Source organism: Rhincodon typus, chromosome 34 (assembly GCF_021869965.1).
Source record: "Rhincodon typus isolate 14 chromosome 34, sRhiTyp1.1, whole genome shotgun sequence".
Classification (NCBI taxonomy): Eukaryota; Metazoa; Chordata; class Chondrichthyes; order Orectolobiformes; family Rhincodontidae; genus Rhincodon; species Rhincodon typus.
The window spans coordinates 13,929,159-13,949,287 of NC_063365.1; the positions used below are offsets into that span (position 1 = coordinate 13,929,159).

At 39.1% G+C, this 20,129-nt stretch overlaps 1 protein-coding gene across 2 annotated transcripts in view; it reads left to right on the plus strand.

Annotated features, from left to right (window-relative positions):
* The window catches only part of lrmda (leucine rich melanocyte differentiation associated), a 795,236-nt gene that overhangs the window by 705,787 nt on the left and 69,320 nt on the right, over positions 1-20,129 (plus strand). For both annotated transcript variants that reach the window (XM_048616297.1, XM_048616298.1), the window contains one exon: positions 11,814-11,901. In XM_048616297.1, coding sequence (XP_048472254.1) covers positions 11,814-11,901 — 88 coding nt within the window. The remainder of the gene's footprint in view (positions 1-11,813; positions 11,902-20,129) is intronic.

The following is a 20,129-nucleotide window of genomic DNA, read 5'->3' on the forward strand; positions in this document are numbered from 1 at the left end:
ATTGACTTGGAAAAGGAAAGTGAATGTACTATTGCCAAGTTCACAGATGATGCACCAATAGATGGGAAGGCAAATGATGAAGATGACACAAAGAGTCTACAAAGGGATATGAACAGGTGAAGTGCGTGGGAAAAAACTGGCAGTTGGAATATAATGTGGGAAAATGTGAGGATATGCACGTTGGCAGGAAGGATAGAGGAACTGAATATTGTTTAAAAACAAGTCAGACCAGCAGAGGTGATGCCACAGTGGTATAGAGACAGCAGCTTTGCAGTTCTCAATGTTGATTCTGGACCTCACTAAGTCTCATGGCATCAGGCCAAATTTGGGCAAGGGCATCTAATTACCACAGATTACACCCATCCTCAATTGATGAATCAATGCTCCTTGAAGTTGAACGCCACATGGAGGAAGCACTGAGAGTAGTATGGGCACAGAATGTCCTCTGAATGGTGGACTTGATGACCATCAACATGAAAGGCTCAGCAGGACTACTACTGACCAAGCTGTTAAGTCCTACAGGACATAGCTGTAAGACTGAGTTTGCAGCAGGTGGTGAAGAAGCCAACAAGGGAGAAAAACATACTTGGCCTCACCTCACCAGCAATAGCCTGCTCACTTATACTCAGTTTGGGTTTTGCCAGGACCCCCCAGCTCCTGACATCGTTACAGCCTTGGTTCAATGTAGGAAAAAGAGCTGAAGTGAAAGTAACTGCTCTTGTCATCAGAGCCACATTTGACCAAGTATGTCATCAAGGAAACCAAGCAAAACTCAAGTCAGTGGGAGTGAGGGGGAAGCTCCCTGCTGTTTAGAGCCATTCCTAGCACAAAGGGAGACAGTCAATAATCTCAGCTTTACAGGAGTTTCACAGGTTGGTGTCCTAAACTCAATCATCTTCAGCTGCTTCATCAGTGACCATCAATCTCCCTCATAAGATCAGAAGTGGGGATCTTGACTGATGACTGCACAATATTCAGCACCATCCTGGACTCCTCAGACGCTGAAGCAGTCTCTGTCCAAATGGAGCAAGACCTGGATAATATCAAAGTTTGAGCTGATGAGTGGCAGCTTGGACAAAATCCTGGAACTCATTCTCTAATAGCACTTTGGGTAGGCTACACCAAATGGACCCCAGTGGTTCAGAAGGCAGCTCATCACCTTCTCAAGGGCAATTAGGGAAATGCTGGACCAACCAAGAAAGTTCATATCCCATGAAAAAAAAATCTGCTGATGAGAGGCCCAAATCCTCAGCGAATTATGTCGCTGTGCTGGATGAACAATACTGAGGAGCAGTCCTCAAGTTGCTGACACAGATCATTTGTGTAGATACCTGCCTTTATTTCCAACTCCTAAGAGCTCTGCAGAAGTGCTCCACGATGTAGGGTTAAAAGAAAATTTCAACCCAAAACAAAGATGACTTTTCAGACTTGAGTGAAGTGTGTACAAAATGGATATCTATTTCGAAAGTTGGCAAGTCTAGGTTGTAGAAGTTGAATGTAAACCTGGTTTTCAGCCCAGAACCAGCCCTGCTCAGCAATCAGAAGCCAAATGCTGACCCAAAATTAGTTATTGGGTCTTAGCTCAATAAGGTTAGCAATGCAGCTGCTTACCTATTTCAGAATATCAGGCTGTTTGCCTCACCAACCTGAAATGCAAGATTTCCTTTTTGATGGGGACAACTTGTAGGCTGCACTAGTGCCTGGAAGATCTTAATGGAGCAAGCCAACACCTTTCCTGGTTGCAATAGCCCAGTTTTCATGAGGGATCTTAAACCAAGATTTTGGGCCCAGCAGTCTTGTTATAGATGGCTGCTATAGATATTGAAGGATTCCACACATTTGGGGCATTGAGATTGAACATATTTGTTGTAATTTTCTGTTGACGCACAACTAGTACCTCTGTGCTAATATAGCCCACAATCTTTTTCAGATAATACTTTGATGTGTCTGTTATCACTCATTTATTGTAAACATGGAAACATGTTTGTGGATTTGTAACTCATTTATAATAGCATAATATGGAGCCACTGAAAAGAAGTTTTGCACATTAAATATTACACAGAAAACTTGAGCATTTTTAAGTTTAGGGGACTCAAAGACTGTCCTTTCAGTCTGAACCTTTTGTTTAAAAAATGTCATGACTGATGTTGGCATGTTTCAATGTCTGAAAGATGACAGACATAAAGGTGAGATGGCTTAAATAGGTGAGATGTCTTCAACAGGTGCATTTTTGCTGGTGGCTGTGAAGGCTAATTTCTGACACACGTTCTGTCACAAGTACTGCTCACAAAGTTGCCAAGTGATATTGAGAATTATATTTGGTGTTGGCTGTGTTCTCCTTCTCACCAGCCCCTAGGAGGTGTTGTCATTCTCTCTTTCACAAACTTATGACTTCCAGTTGAGATGGGTATGTCCAGAACTTTCATGTCACACTTGCAAGTACTGTTGAAATGGAGCTTTGGGTACCCACTCGTTAACTAGTTACTTTACTATACAGAAGATCCTTGGGTACCCAACTATCTTCTGTCCTGTGGATGTGCATGATCCATTGAAGCTGCCTCTGTTTGATTAGTGCCAATATACTCGGGGGCTATGCCTTTGGGAGAAGAGTAGCAAAAAAAATCATGACTTTGTCTTGTCACGGACATCAAAGGTGGTAATTATTGATCATAATTTCATGGTAGCTGTAAGTCACCAATGTTTCACAGCAATTAAGCTTGAACACAAGTACCAGCAGCTTCAGGAACAGCTTCTTCCCGGCCGTTATTAGGCTGATGAATGGACTCTCTAGCCTCAAATAATGCTGATCTTGCTAATGTTGATCTAACCCAGTGCACGCCCTGTGCAATGTAGCCTGTATGCCTCTGTCTAATTCATTCTTACAACCTTGGATCTGTACATCCTTGCTTACTATGATCTGCAAAGCTTTTCACTGCACTCCGGTACACGTGACAATCAATCAATGTAAGAAGGTACTGAGTACACATGGCTTATGCAGCATCATTTTGGTCGTATGCTTGATATCCAATAAGTATTTTGAGAGTTGACCAAAGATAGTTATTGCTTTCCCTTTGAGCTCTGCATCAATGGACAGATTGTATCCCAGCATGGATCTGAGGTACCAGAATTTACTAATCACTTCCAGCAGGTATAATTTCAGAGATAGGGAAGTCCCTCCTGAAACCTTTGTTTAAGTCATATATTGTCATATCTCTCCCTGCCTTTAAAAGCCAAGCACTTAGCCAATTCTTGAATTATGTTCTCTTAGATTTCAAGCATTTTATATCTGAAAACTACACAATTGCACAAAGTTGTTGTCAAAACCTTGATTTTGTTGAATATACTGGCCTTTTCGCACAATGAAGTGGAACAAAAGTATTATTTTTAGTGATGAAAAATATGCATGACTACCTTTCCAACATAGCATGGTATTTTTTTTTAAAGAAGTATATATTTTTATTTTGTGCTTGGTTACACTATTTCTGTGATTATTTCTGTGGAATAATACTCTGTGATGTCTATTTTGATTGCTACTTCTTCCCCAAAATTTCTTTATTCAAAGAAAAGTACTTATAAAAGTACCTTACATAAAGTGTGAAGTGCAATACAGATCAGTTTCTCTCAATACAGTACATGACATGCCTCACTACACATGCCATGACAGTTTATATTTACAGAATGAGTTCATATTTCACGTCAAACATTCTCTGATGCATACAGCATTTTACATGGTTTCCAGTTTACTATGTAGGGGGGTCTTAGACTGCAACCTAGATCCGCTGAGCCTCTGTAGCCACTGCCCCAAGTCTAAGTGCGTCCCACAGCAAATTTAAATGAATAAAATCTGATGTAAATTAATCTCACTTTTACTATGTTGGAACTGCATTAATGCACTCATGTATTCATGCCAATCAAATAATATTTCAGAAAATAATTATGATCCCTAACTCAAGTCCACTCTTGGACTCTGAAGAGCGAATGGCCTATTCCTGATTCTACATATATCACCACCTTTCCCAAAAATTGATGATTGACATTCTAAGGAGCAAGTATTTGTGGGTTTGGAGTAATCTCATTTACAGATATCTGTATATTTGCTATTAGTAATGGTATTTAGTCATTTTAAAACTTCAGAGGTTTCAGCAAATATTGCACATGCCCAGTGTAAAAGATGATGTTGAACTTCCTGAACCATTCCAGTGTGCAGAGTGAAGGTGTTCCCACAATGCTGTTAAGGAGTTACAGCTTATGCTCCAGTGATGACGCAGGAACAGTGATGTACTTGCAAAACAAGAACAGCAACTTGAATTTATATAGGACCTTTCACATAGTAGAATATTCTAAGGCAGTTCACAGAAGTTTTAGCAAGCAACAGTTGACACAGGACCACATGAAGATCTTAGGTCAGGCGACTAAAATCTGGGACAGAGAGGGAAGTTGTGATGATTATCTTAAATTGGGAAATTGTTTAGGGATGGTTCCAGAGCTTGTGGCCTTGGTAACTGAAGAAATAGGTGGGGGGGATGTTGTGAGACTAGAGGTGGTTACAAAAATGGGGAGGGTTGTGAGGTGGGTAGGAATTACAGAGGTAGATAGGAATTTTGAAACCTGGAATCAAAATTTTAAAATATTGGTGGTACTTAACCCAGAATCTTGAAGGCCAGTGTGAACAGTGGAGGTGGGAACACACGAGCCTCAAAATGACCTCAAGATTACAGGGAGGTTGAATGTGGGAGGCCGACTGGGACTGTGTTAGGATAGTTAAACCTATAGGTAACAAGTGAATAGATGACAGTATCAATACCGGATGACCTGAGACTAGGGTAGAGTCCAGTGGGACATTGGTGAGGACTCTTATGGAGTACTGTGTTCAATTCTGTTTGCCCTGTTATAGGATGGATATTATTGAGTGAGTGAGGGCTCAGAACAGATATACCAGGATGTTGCCAGGTATGGAACGTTTGGGTTATAAAGAAAGGCTGGATAGGTTAGAACGCTTTTTCACTGGAGCATAGGAGGTTGAGAGGTGACCTTACAGAGGTTTATAAAATCATGAAGCATTTATATAGGGTTAATGTCTTTTCCCTAGGATGGGGGATTTCAATACTAGGGGGCACATTTTTAAAGTGAAAGGAGAGCGATTTAAAAAAGACATGAAAGGCAAATGTTTTACACAGAGGGTGGTTTGCTTGTGGATGAACTTCCTGAGGAAGTGGTGGATGTGGACACAGTTACAACATTTAGAAGATACTTGGATTAGTACATGTATTAAGAAAGGTTTGAAGGAATATGGGCCAAGAGTAGGTGGGTAGGACTAATTTAGTTTGGGACTGGTTGGACCAAAGGGTCTGTTTCCATGCAATATGATTCTATGACTTTATGATTCTACCACTCTTTGCTCATCTCAGTAATGTGGGATAAGTACTTTGACTCCAGGCTATTTAGCTAAGATTGGTAAATTCATTTCTGAGAGAAGACTGTGTGCAAATGGTAGTCAAAACTGAAACTGGAACACCATCTGCCAACTGTATACTTCAAAACTCAATTAAATAACTGCAAATCAAAATAGGGAATTGATGAATACTTGAGCTAAACACATTGAATTATTACTTTAATCTGACGAACCATTGTTCCAGAAATTAATATTTCCTGAAATAAATAACTATTGTGAAGAAAGGCAGCTTTGACATATAACACAAAGGAAATAGGTTCAGCAACTTAGCTTATGTGGCACCTTACTTTGAACAAAAGAATTACAAGGTGCTTCATAAGATCTTGCATGCCAATTTAGAAACCTGGCAGAAACTAACTAACAGCTTCAAAAATCTGACACAGTCCCCAGAAAGGTGACAACTTGAGAATAACCTTTATTATTAACCTGTGGCCTGTGAAAACCTGTTACGTGATTTTGTGACATAAGTTGTAGATACACCAATGAATATGACTAACGTTATGAGATGTGGTATTGGTATAATTTTGAAATGTGATCTGTATAGATTATGCACTATATTACTCGCATTCAAGTTGACATATTTAGATTACTATTTATTAATTCAGATGAGGATATTATATATACATTACCTGTCATAGTAACCCTAACCTCTGACCTGCTGTTGTAGCTACAGTATTTGAGAGGCTGGACTAGCTCAGTTAATGGCCAATTGTATGGCAATGCGAAGGGATTCAGTAATGATAACACCATTAAATATCAAGGATGGATGGTTAGATTTATCTTCTTAGAGATGATAATTGTGTGGCACTTGTGTGAATGCTACTTACCACAACAGGCCACAGCTGGACATTTTCGAGGTCTTACGTATTTTGACATGGACTGTTTAGTATCTGAAATGTGACAAATGGTGCTGAACATTTTGCGGTCACCAGTGAATATCCCCATTTTCTAACCTTATAATGGAGGGAATGCCATTGATGAAGCAGCTGAAGATGGTTGGGCCTAGGAAACTCCATGAGAAACACCTGCAGAAACATCCTCAGACTGAGACAACCATCCTTTATGCCAGTTGTGCCCATTTTGGTTGCTAGATCTGTTTGAATTTGTCCCATTTAGTACAGTAATAGTGCCACACAGCACAATCGGCAGACTTTGTTTTCACAAAGATTTTACAGTTGTCACTCTGCGCGTACTGTCATGGCTGTGACAAGTCACTAGGTGAGGTCAAATAGGATTTTTCCTCTTGATTCCATCACCAGTTATTAATTCCAGATTTTAATGAATTCAAATTTCCCCTTCTGCCATTGTGAGGTTCGAACCCATGTTCCCCTGAACATTTGCCTGGGGTTCTGAATTAGTTTTCCTATGGTGACCATCATCTCCCTTTACATGGAAAGTCATTTCTGAATGAGGGGGGTAAAGGGTTGGTTTCCTTTTGGAGGTAGAAACATAATAATTGAATTCCGTTTTTTCTCTCCCTGGTTGTATTTGAGCAGTGAAGCTTCAGCTCATGAAACCACATGCGTTAAAATTAAATTTTCTGACTTCTAGGAAATGTTGTGGTTACTTCCCATAGGACAGGAAATTTGATTTTAATCCAGTTTAGTGCTGCTTTGTGCACTGTGTGTGTAAATCTCTTACAACTGCGGAATGTGAGATTAATTTTCTTTTAAATTAATCTTTGAACTGGAGATTAGTACCTTCCTGTATCAAGGTGGCATGTCACATGGATAGAGATTCGAAGTAAACAAACATTATAAACTTAGCTTTGTATTGGGAAGAAGGTGTAACAGGTTTAAGAGATTGAGAGCAGGAAATAGGAGATGTTAACGATTTCTATAGAGATTGAGACCTTTGAAAGATATTTAAAATCCCAGTGACCAACTTAAAGGAACAAGAAGCTTTCAAATTATAGCATGTTTACTGTAATAAACAAAATAGAAGTGTTGTGTTCTAAATATAATCCTCAGTTAGTTCTCTAAACTACAGAAATGATCAGTCTCATTTGTAACACAATTGATAACTCCAACCACATACGTGTACATTATAGTATGCTGCACAATTGAATCTTACTCAGTACTCACAAACTTGTTTGAGATTTTTGAGGAAGTGGAACAGGTGATTGATGAGGGCAGAGCAGTAGATGTTGTCTATATTGACTTTAGTAAGGCCTTCAGCAAGCTAATAGAAAAAGCTGAAGTCATATGGGAACTGCAGTGAACTAGTAAGATGGATACAGAACTGGCTTAGTCATAGAAGATAGGGAGTAGTGGAGGCAGAGTGATTTTCTGATTGGAGATCTGTGACCTGTGATGTTCCACGGGGACTGGTGCTGTGATCCCTGTCTTTTGTAATATATATATATAAATGATTAGGAGGAGAATGTAGGTGGTCTGATGAGTACGTTTGTGATTGACACAAAGATTGGGGAAATTGTGGATAGTGATGAGGATGGCCAAAGGATACTGCAGGATATCGATAGGCTGGAGACTTGGAATTTAATCCAGACAAATGTGAAGTGATGCATTTTGGAAGATCTAATGCAGAAGGGCTGTATACAGTAAATGGCAGAACCCTCAGAAGCATTAACATACAGAGGAATCTAGGTGTACCAGTACACAGTTCCCTGAAAGTGGCAATGCAAGTGGATAAGGTAATTTAGAAGGCATACAGCATGCTTGCCTTCATAGAGTATAAAAATTGAGTCATGTTGGAGCTATATAGAACTTTAGTGAGATCACATTTGGAATATTGTGTACAGTCTTAGTTGCCACACTACCAGAAGGATGTGGAGGCTTTGGAGAGGGCACAGAGATGCCAGGATGTTACTTAGTTTGGAGAGTATTAGCTATGAGTAAAGATTGGATGAACTTGGTTTGTTTTCACTTGGATGTTGGAGAATGAGAAACAACCTGATGGAAGTTTCCAAAATTATGCTAGGCATGGATATTCAGAGTATTTTTCCCAGGGTAGAAATGTCAATTACTAGGGCACATGGGTTTAAGGTAAGAAGGGGAGAGTTTAAAGGAGATGTGAGAGGTACGTTTTTTACACAGAAGATGGTAAGTGCCTGGAATGCACATCCAGAGGAGGTGGTGAAGGCAGATACAGCAGCAATGTTTAAGAGGCATCTTGACTAATGTATGAATTGGTAGGGAATAGAGGGATGCAGAACTTGTAGAGGCAAAATTTTTTTGGTTTAGAAAGGCACTGTGAATTGGCGCAGTCATGGTGAGCTAAAAGGCCCATTCCTGCGTTATACTGTTTCTTGTATGGAATTACAGTCTTGATAGAATAATGGAGAGGAGAGAGGTGATAGGGACAGCTCCCTTCTTTTCACACCACTACTGACCAAAGTTTGCATGTTTTTTAAAAATATTTTAACCCCCAACTGCTATAAGTGTGGGTCAATAATGACAAGCTTCTTGTAAGTTTTAATAGAAGGATAAATGTTCGTTTGTCAACACGCAAACACAGATCACGTGCCAAGAAATGCGCAACTCAGCAAAAGGTTGTGATTACAGAAGTTGCGTACATGTAGGTTTTAAGAGGTCAAGATTCTTTATCACATTTGTTTTACCTCACATGGATTCTTGGAAATGATGCAGGTCAGTTATCCATCTTTTAGTTTACTTGAGAAAAAAATCTTGAGGTTTTAAGAAGATGGATTTGCTGTTGTTTACTGTTCACTGTAAGAGATTTCTATTGTTCCACTCTAGTCAAGGTGTAATATAGAATATTGTAGCAAACTCAAGTCGGGTTTCTCAGGAAAGAGTCAAGGCCAACCTGAATCTCCATCGTGTGGTGTTTCTCAGGACAGGTTTTGTTCCTTTACTTGTTGAGGTGCTTTTCTTCTTGTGCTCAAAAAGTGTTTCATTTTACATCTCATTTTCAGAAGCCTATTTTTCAGACGTGTGATCGTAGCATCTCCTTTCCTTTGTCCTCTCAAATAGCGTGTGGTGGCTAAACCGGTGTCAAACAATAGACATACCGTTCTGATAAAATGGGAAATTCCACATCCATTCTCTGGATTTCAAATTTGGAGTCAAAGAATCTGCAAACAGTATTGTGAAATCAATTTAATCAATTTGAGAAATGTTGCCATAAACTACAGGAAATGTTGTGTATTTTAACAACTTCTTGAAGTTATGTCCATAAAGGGCATTTGCATTTTAACCATTTTATCTGGATGCATCCAGACATAAGATTACTTTAGGGCATCTTAAAGTTACTTGTCTACTGGCAGGAAAGAAAAGGTCACCCAACCTCTTAACTCTATCTTGGTTTCAAGGAATGTGTCCATATCAAGTTTATACTTTAAGTCTATAATATCAGAATGTGACAATAACAAAAAGGCCACAGCTTCTCCTAGCATGCAATGAGTTATATCTCCCACTTTGCCAACTTATAATGTTGATTGAATGTCAAAAAGACTCTTCTGTCCTTTTTCAGAACATTCTAAAATCAGCTACCAGCAATAAGGCCTACTTTGGTGATTTGTTCCCCAAGCTTTATCGAGGCAAATCTTCCAGAGTATTTTAGGTTATCACAGGATGCATCCCTGTAACCAGAAACCATCCCCAATTTTGCCTGGTAGCTTGATGATGACAGTAGCCTTCTCCACTTGGTTGACCTCACTAGTTATAGCCTTTTGCCTTTATGAAACTTCTTTCTCTTCTTCCCACTGCATGTAGAACCTTGCATTTGTAACCGAGGCCAGGAACTGAAAGTACTGCTCTGTTGTAGCCTAAACTAAGCTTGTAAACACAGTGGGATTTGGATCAAGAAATGATTTGACCTGAGATGAGAAAACACTTGGTTGAATTCCCAAGAACTTGTAACATTGGTCACGTAATGACCAGACCCTGGGTGAAGTTCCCCAGTAATTCACCACCTCAGTTGGTTGCAACAAGGTTAATTTAGAAAGGATACCTTCCATTGTGGAACTTTTTACCCAGACCCAAATTTACACATGTTTTGAAAGGAGCCCATTAAACTAGGCTTCCTTAAATTATCAGGAAGAATGAGTTTATTAATTCACACACATGAAGAAATGTTAATGTAACACAACAACAGACTGATTAAAAATTAAAAAAGTGAGTCCAGAAAGATGAAATTTGAACAAAAAGATATATGGATTAGTCTTTGAATTGTTCCCAACGAGTGGATCATTGAACCTAGTAGCTACTGAGTGCAGGTTGCCAGTAGCATTGACACAGATAATTGAACAAGTGGTTTCTGGATTCTTAGTTTTGCATTCTGACACTCAGTGGTTTGATTGAATATCGCCATTTAGATTGCAACAGAGTCCTTCTGTTCACCTGTTTACTTTTGTTTGCCTTGAAGCACTATAAATGAGAGAGGGTCTTCTATTACCTGCAACACAAAGATAACTAAGAGGTAGTCCTTTGACCTTCATAGCATGCAAATGATCGAACCCAGATGGTCCAGCTAAGAACATTCAATCTCATTCGGGCACACCAGTGGCATTTCATCCTATGTCCTTGTGTTTTCAAAGGGAAAAAAATGTTTCTACGGTTTGGACATAATCCACAGAGGGAGCTTGCTGTTAGCCTGGAGTTCAGTAGTCTCGTCTTATCCTTGTAGTCACAAGAGATCTCAGTCCAGTTTGTTTTGACTTGCATCTCCCCAGGAGAGATCAAGTCATTTAACTTAAATCATGTGCTTCTTTGGAAAAGCTGAATTTAGTTCACTGCTTAGAATGACTTTCTGATCAGTGTTTAAAAAAATTACAGATCAAAAAACTAAAAGTCATGTTTCTTTCATTTTTGAATCATGTTCCCAAACAATAAACTACTGCAAAAGTATATTGCTTAATACTGTTGAGCTGACACAGTGTGAAGAAGATATGGATCCTATTTCACTTGTCTCTTAGTCACCTCAAAGTTTTCATCTGGCAAAATAGCAGTGAACGTGTTAATTAGTTGTTTTGGAATAAACGTTAAATACTGAAATGTGAACATTTCTTAATTCAGATATTAATAGTGAATGCAGAAAGTCATATGGCTCCCTATACTTCTTTGTCATTCAATGATACTCTGATTCTCTACACCAACAAGTTGATTTTCTTCCATGATAACCTACCTGTCAAAATGTCTATATCTAAGATTTGTGTGACATACTTTTTCATAAAATGTTATGGAGAGTGCAGAAGAAATCTGCATTGCTGAAACCTATCCCTGCAACGTGTGTCTTTGAATGTGGTTATGATGTTGGAAGGTTCCTATTTGGAGGGACTTATTATGACAGAACTCTGCTTATTCTGTCGAAAGAAAGAAAGTGTTTTTGTTTTGCATTTTTGCTTTCAGGCTTTATATCGGTATTATTATTTTCCATGCAGACCTCCACTGATTTTGGCTCCAGTTCATCAGGTTTTCAACAATATACCCCATTGCCTCAAGGAAGTCGAGATGGCACTGATCACAAAGGTAAGAAAAGCTACAACAAAAATGAGGTAATCATTAAAGGCTTTTGAAAAATGAGATCTAAACAAATGCAGTTAACTTGATACAATAGATCACTATTTATTTAAAATAAAGACAAAATAGTTTTCTTTGCCTCTAAATTATAGGTAATTTTCTCCGTTATTGCCACTCTTTTCCAGCAATGCATTTCTGGCATTGCTACATTTGTAGATGTATTGCTATGTCTAGCTTGGAGTAATCTATACATCAATTCTGTTATTAGTTTTAATTGGCAATGACCCTATATTGTCTATAGCTAATTTGTCATGATTAATTTTCATGCATGCAGTTTCACTGTGAAGAGTATAATGTAGTCATTAACTCTGGAATACTTGACTAATAGTTATATTTTCTGTGCCTTAAAGATGTGTGACTTCCTTTTAAATTGAAATTATTTATCAATTGTAATTGAGATTGTGTAGCATACTTTTCTCTACAATAGTTATGTGAATTATGGATGTTCTGAAGATTTCTACAGTTCTGTCCGTGCCGAAAAATTTTACCAAGTACTGAGGCTGCTCAATGTTGTGTTAGCAATGCCCCAACTAAATGATCAAATCAAAGCAAAGTACTTCTTATGCTAGAAATTTGAAATATAAACAAAATATTAGAAAAACTCAGCAGGTCTGGCAGCAACTGTGGAAAGAGAAAAATAGAGCAAAGTGAAGTTCTGAAGAAATCATGTTGGACTTCTGTCTCCACAGATACTGCCTGACTTGCTTAGTTCTACCAGCGCTTTGTTCTGATTCCAGCTAAGCAACATGTTCTCAGCTTTACAACCTCATTTTTTATAATTAATTTTATATTTAAGAATTGAAATTAAAACTGTTGCATTGTGTATTGTTGACTCATCAAACAATAACTGTAGGTCTACTAATTTCAGATACTGCCAGTGCATATCAAAGTCTAGTCCTGGGTACATAGTAATAACTGGGGAAATTTTGAGTTCTAATAAATATACTGGCATTGTGGAAGTCAACTTAATTCAAATATTATTTTCTTTTGTTAGGTTTGATTTTATAAAGGCAAAATTCAAATAGTACGTGTCTAATTAAAAGCAAGGTCACTAAATGCCTTCCCATTAGTCTTTCAAACCTATTGACTTTCTGGAATTATGTAATCCTGTGTAAAAACAAAAAATGCATGTATATTTAGTTTCTAGGCAGCCTCTTTCTGTTGTCTCAAAAACATTGCCCCTCTCCATAGAAAGCTCTGCCGTTTGACTGAATTTTGGCAAATCCAACTGATGAGTTAGACAGCTCATTTTTGGGCTGCTAATCCATTGTTTTCCTTAATTAACTGCAGACATTTTGGGAAAAGATGGTGATGTTGCTAGAATTGCTTTTGGACTTGCCATAATGATGCTCTGGATCACTCCTTTGGAGAGAGAACCATCAGAATGGCATGCCTTTTGGGCCCCAATGACAGGGCTTCCTGGGGACCAAGGACCCTGGGGGTGGAAATCCTGTTCCTGGAGAGCTTCTAGCTAATCTGGGGCTAGCAGATTTTTGCAGGCTACCGTCAGCATTAAGAGGCAGGGCGGCTCTCAAAAGTCCCCCTTTTCCAGATTCTTACTGATGACGTTTCTTGTGTGGTGACTGCCCTGCCCACCATTTCAATTGTTTATTTACAGACCTCAATGGATGATGAGGAGGGAATGCTTGTCATGGGTTTCCCACTGCAGACTTAATTGAAACAGAAAAGGAAAGCAGCAGGGTTTACACCCCACACCTTCTCATCTGATTAAAAGTCCTACCCATCTCCAAATATGCCTCAGTAGTGTGCATTCAGTTGACCCCATGGGATTTCAATGAAGACAATAAAGAAGCATGTGACAAGAGATTGCAAAATATGTGTCTTCTGGAACACCATGCCCAAAGTTAACACAAAAGAGGAGTATCATGGCAGCAAGCAAGCAGAGGCCATCCTATATAATTTGTTACTGTTGGTCAAAATGGGATCCAACTGCAGGATGCATGCAGTTCTTCCTGTGGCTCTATAACTTCATTCCTTAAAAGGTCAGCTGGTCTGTAGCCACAGACTGAAACAAGTATATTCTGTTTTCTGGCAGTGTTTTCTTACTGCACTGCTCCTCAAAGTTTCCATCATTCCCCATGCCCTTCTTTCATTCAGCCCAGCAGAAACAAGGATGGCTACTTGGAGACCAGTTGTATCTTTGTTTTAACCTGGCTTCTACCTCCCAGGAGGACTTAAGTTTAGTTACTTGGTGCAGACACCATGCGAGCCATACTCATATCAGACCAGCAACTGAGTAATCTATAAGCATGCTGATTCAGTCCAGAGATGCCACAAACCATGAACTGGTCTTATAGGTCAATTGTGATTTTCTGCCTGCTAGATAACACTGACAGTTAGAGAGCCTGAGCCAGGCAGCTACCACACAATGATGTGTTGCAGAAGCCAGATGAAAGGGATTATGGGAAAAAAACCAAACCAGGGTTTGTTCCCAGCTGCCAGACATGGGCAGGAACATAGGGAACTGTCACACAGGTTCCAGAGCATTGCACGCCATTCATGTTCTCGTAAGAATACCTTCCTCTTCTCCCACAAACCAACAGTCCTGCCATTTGACCAACTTCTCCCATCCATCATTAGGCTGCTCTGCAATACTACTGTGTCCTGAATCTTTCACTTACAGGCATAAGAATAAGATGTTCACCATCAATGCAAACAACAGACTACTCTGTCAGTGTCTCTCTTGCTCATTTTCCCATTTAGGTTTTTATATAGTAATTCCCCTGTGAATGATATGAAGCCACTCTGAGCCTTGAGAACCTGGCTGCAGACTGCTTTGTCTCTTGGTTGACCAGTATAATCTGCATTAGCTGGTTGGTTGGAAACAATAAGAACACTGGATCAGAGAGTGGTAAAGGACAAGACATGCTGTCATCTTGAGAGAGGGCATCTCCTAGGGGTCCTGTTCTTGGTATTGAAGTGTTCTCCCATCTGTGCTTCCTGGCTTTCAAGAAGCTTGACATAATATGTTCCTGTACCTTACCGAGAAGATGATGTTTGTTTTCCTGCTAGCATCCTCCACCAGGACCTTCAGTGCTGAATCTGAAATGGGAGAGATGCTTAAAGCTTCTCATTGGCTTGCCAACTCATGAATTACTTTTGAGCTGCACATCCCAGTTTAGAGATGCAGGCTGCCTTTGATACCATCTTCGTCACCTGCTATTCAAATTACCCTTCAGGAAAGGTACAGATCAAAAGCAAAATCAGTGCTGCTATTCACTTATTTTGTGATAATATGATCATGCAACCTCATGAGTAGGTAAGTGCTGTCAATTTAGTGCCCCTTCTGGGTCCATAAATGTGTCCGCAGAATGTCTATGCATTTATCTCCTCAAAATATTGATGTTAGATTTATTTCAACAAATCACCCTTTGTTTAGGAATGCAGTACCTGGGGATCAGTCCCTGGTGTTGTAACCTACAGGGCATTTGGGAAAAGAACCAGAGTTCTGAAAAATGAGTGAGTTGGAGAGAGCACTGTGGTCATCTGTAGCTCTTGTTCACACAGCAGTAAAACAAAACAAAACATAAATAACATTACTCAGAGATGGTAACAACTGCCGATGCTGGAGTCAGAGATAACACAGTGTGGAGCTGGAGGAACACAGCAGGCCAGACAGCACCAGAGGAGCAGGAAAGCTGATGTTTTGGGTCATTACCATGTGATTCATAACTGCCTTTTCCCAGTTATATGTTGTGGCATGATATGGAAAGGTAGCTCAGCATTTATTTACAATTATTTTATTATTTTTAAACAAAAGTACGTGATATCCTTTTTCCAATGGTTCCAAATCATATTAATCTGAATGTTTTCTGTTAATGTGTGCCCTAAGGACTGTAAATTTATTTTTCTACAGCATTTTCTCATCAGTTATCAAGTAAAATAATTTACTGTTCAAATCGCCAAAATGATTTGCTAATTCTAGATTCCTTAGTTTTACAATATAATTGAATGATGGCATTTCTCACATGTCAATTGTAAGTAGAATGGTACACAGAGATTTAATAACCTTTCTGTTGTGTCTTCTCGATGGATTCACGTACAAATATGTCAAAGCTACTATCTGATGAAATACTTGTAATGCAGTTTAGATAGGAAGTTATCTATTGTGAAGATGTCAATTTGGGAAAAACAACTGATGCATTAATTGAATTATCGATGAAGCCAGTTGCAAATTTATTGGAAATTGATTGCCCACAAAAATACTGGAGGCTAAAAATTCTGTTTAATCTAATGGCAGATATTGGTTGAGAGCAGACTTGCCTTTATGTCACTGATCTTTCCACTGCAACATGTACTAAGTCATTTGTTGTACTGACTTGTCATACCACATGACAAAACGATCACAGCTGTCTTCAGAACACTGTCATTGACAGACAATGGCAGACCACAGATAATGGTAACCAACTACCAAAATAGACCAATGTATAAACAAGAGATTTGCTAGGGCATACAAGTGCTACATGGAATTTTGGGATTCTTGTCGCTGTATAAGTGGCTTGAGATATGCTTTTACAATTCGCACCTTCTTATCACTGCGTAAATGTCTTTGAGATATACTTTTACAGTTCGCGATCAAAGTTCTGAGATTGTTAAAACTCCAATACAGCTGTTGGTTTGTCTATAGTAATGTAATAAAGCTCACATCAGGGCATGAATTGAAGTATTCAGAAGCTTTATGGATCAATTCCTGATCCGATTGAGAGATAGGGATTTCAGGTTGCAAGGTGAAAACGGGTAAGATTCAGGTCCTAAAGTTGGATATGGATAATGAACAAGCTGGATCAATGGTAAACATTTTTCATTAAATGTCTTATTTGGTTAATTCCAAGCCTTTTTTTTAAAAAACAGCATTTTTGTTTTAACAATTAAACTAAATTAATAGGATTAGACTCCAGGAAAATAACCTAAATGAAAGTTGGATGTTGTAAACAAACAAGAAACCTTCATTTTTTTGCTTATATAAATAATTTTACACAGCAGTTCTAGCACAATGATAGTTATACACTTGTATCCATTAACCAACCCAGCCCACAATATTCTTATTATTCTGGGTTGAGGCAATTTCTTCCTGGTCTGTGTGTTACACCTACTCTGCAGTTAATATGTTAGAATTCAGCTATTTCCACCTGGCAAGTGGGAATCATTTTACTTGTCATGTAGTCAGTGAGGTTAGCGTCCCAATCTGCAATAGTACCTCTTGCTGACGTGCCAGTTTCCTCACAACACTTGAGAAGCAGGACATTTAAGTGTCTGCTGTTAGTCAGATTTGTCCTGCACACTTCAGCTCAAAACTCTACCAATAAGCTTCTGATAGTACGAGCTGAAATGTCTCCGTGCAAGAACGGGGGACCAGGAGTTTCAATACCATTGGAGTTGAGAAAGGGTGCAGTAGGCTTGATTTGCAAATCATATTGCTAGATGATGACACTAGATCCCACACTTGCAAAACACAACACAATTTCCAAAGCGAGGGTGTGAGGAAAGGATTCGGAGGAGTCAAGGGCAGAATTTATTTGCCTAGACTTAAGAGACAAAAATTACATTGCTTGGTTAGTATATAGCGCACCAGCTAGTAAGGAAAATGTAGAGGAACAGGTTTCAAAGAGATGGCAGAGTGATGTTATATTTATGAAGTAATTACAGTGCAAGTCTTAATTTGTCAGAATGTAGATGGGATAGTAATGGTGTAAAGGGCATGAATTCCCAGAGATTGGTGAGTGATATTTTCTGCGGTGGTGTATTTGCAGTCCAATGAAAAAGGGGACACACCGTTCGGAATTAAGGGAGCCAAAAGACCAAGTGTCAGGAGGAGTGAATTTAAGGAATGGTGATCATTGTATCAAAAGGTTTAGGATGTCTATGGAAAAGGACTAGGAACAATTAATTATTATATACAATTAAGTATAATTATTTAGGGAAAGCCATTTTATGTGGGGGAGAATCGATCTGAGCCAATTTGAAATATGTACATATTTGTTCCAGAAGTATACAAAGATAAGCATGGCAACTGCGGGCCAGTTTGTTTAACTCTGATGATGGAGAAGCACCTGGAGACAAGAACTTGGGACAAAATTAATGGTTACTTGGGAAAATGGAGGTTAATTAAGGAAAGCCAACATGGATTTGTTTAGTGCAATTTATATTTAACTAATTTGCTGAGATTTTTGAAGAGGTAACGGAGAGGATTGAGGAGGACAATGTTGTTGATGTGATGTAGATAAACTATCAACGGATATTTGATGAAGTGCTGCACAACAGGTTTATGAACAAAGTCGTTCCCTGTAGAATAAAAAGAACAGTAATATCACGCTTACAAAATTGATTGAGTGATAGGAAGCAAAGAGTATCAGTTAATGAATATTTTTTCGACTGGAAGGACATTTGCAGTGGAGTTCTCCAGGGATCTGTGTTGCGACCCGTGCTCTTTGTAATAATATATATTATAAACTTAAAGGCAATACGGAACTTCAACATTGCCAAAGCAAGACTTGAATTTGAAGTTTTTCCCTCATTAGGACTGATATTCAAGAAATAAAACCATTTAGAAAGGAAGCAACAATTTAGAAAGGAAGCAACAATTTAAACAGTATGAAAAGAAAGTGCTGATTGGTTGGCCTATGGTTGCTATTATTTGCTAAATAGTCCTGACTGCTAAGAAACAAATTTAAGATTATCAGTTAAGTTTAGCGGTGTGATTCATTTGCATAGGCTAGAAGTTTCATTTATTCATACCGTGGGCGCTGTTCTCTGTAAACCACAGGAATATGTCCACACGTGACTTTTTCACTGAGTAAATGGTTGTGGAGGCATTCAGTCCTTTCTGCATTCCCATGGCAATGCCCTGATCAATTAGAGTCAACTGGCCTGGTTTGAATTTAATCAGTTCACGGAGATAGTTGTTAATTCCTGATGCTTCTCCATACCAACCATAGTCCAACCAACTGACACCATCCTCTCATGCTGTATAAGCTGTCATTTCCTTTCTCGAGTTATTTTGTCTTGTGTTCCAGTCTCGATGAGTGCAAAGTGGAAAGCTTCGATTTCATGTGACATATTATCAATATTTGGGTCTGGACAAAGTTTTTAGGGAATAAAAACCTCTCATTGGTGAAAGGATCAAAATGAGAGGGCACAGATTTAAGGTAATTGGCAAAAAGAAATAATGAAGAGAAACATTTTCACACAGTGATGTTTAAGATCTGAAATGCATTGCCTTAGAGTGGGTGGAGGCAGGTTCATTTGAAGAATTAAAGAGAGATTTGAAAAGGAATAATATGTAGGGATACAGAGAGAGGGTGAGAGAGTGATGCAAGGTAAATTACGCATCCAGAAAGCCAATGAAGACATGATAGGATGACTGGCCTCCCTGTGTACTGTAACAATTCAGTGAAGGAATAAAACAGCAGCAAATTAAATATGATTTCATTTAAAAATATTAATCATTTAGATTCTCTTCAAACAATTCCTAACCTGAACAAATATTTAGAATCGTAATTTTCAATACCAGAGAGGTTTGTAGCCTTCAAAAACAATACTTGTGATGTAAATTCTAGTTGAAAATATCAGTGATGGTATATGTGCAGATTTAGCAACTTTGGGCCATCCAGTGCCAAGTCAGAGAGTATGTTGCCAAGTTTATTAGGCTAAGGGCAATGAGTTGCAACTCTGACAGTCATTTTAGGATATTGACATTAAACTACTCATCTCTGCCCAGAGGCTTCTGGGCCATTTGCACATAAATAACAATAAGCACCATTAGCCTTGGCTTCGTTTTGACAGCAAAATCTAGCTCAATATTTAACATAGATAACAAGGTGTAGAGCTGGATGAACACAGCAGGCCAAGCAGCATCAGAGGAGCAGGAAGGCTGATGTTTCGGGCCTAGACCCTTCTTCAGAAATGGGGGAGGGGAAGGGGCTTCTGAAATAAATAGGGACCGAGGGGGAGGCAGATACAAGATGGATAGAGGAGAAGATAGGTGGAGAGGAGACAGACAGGTCAAAGAGGCGGGCATGGAGCCAGTAAAGGTGAGTGTAGGTGGGGAGGTAGGAAGGAGATAGGTCAGTCCAGGGAGGACGGACAGGTCAAGGGAGCGGGATGAGGTTAGTAGGTAGGAGATGGGGGTGGGGCTTGAGGTGGGAGGAGGGGATAGG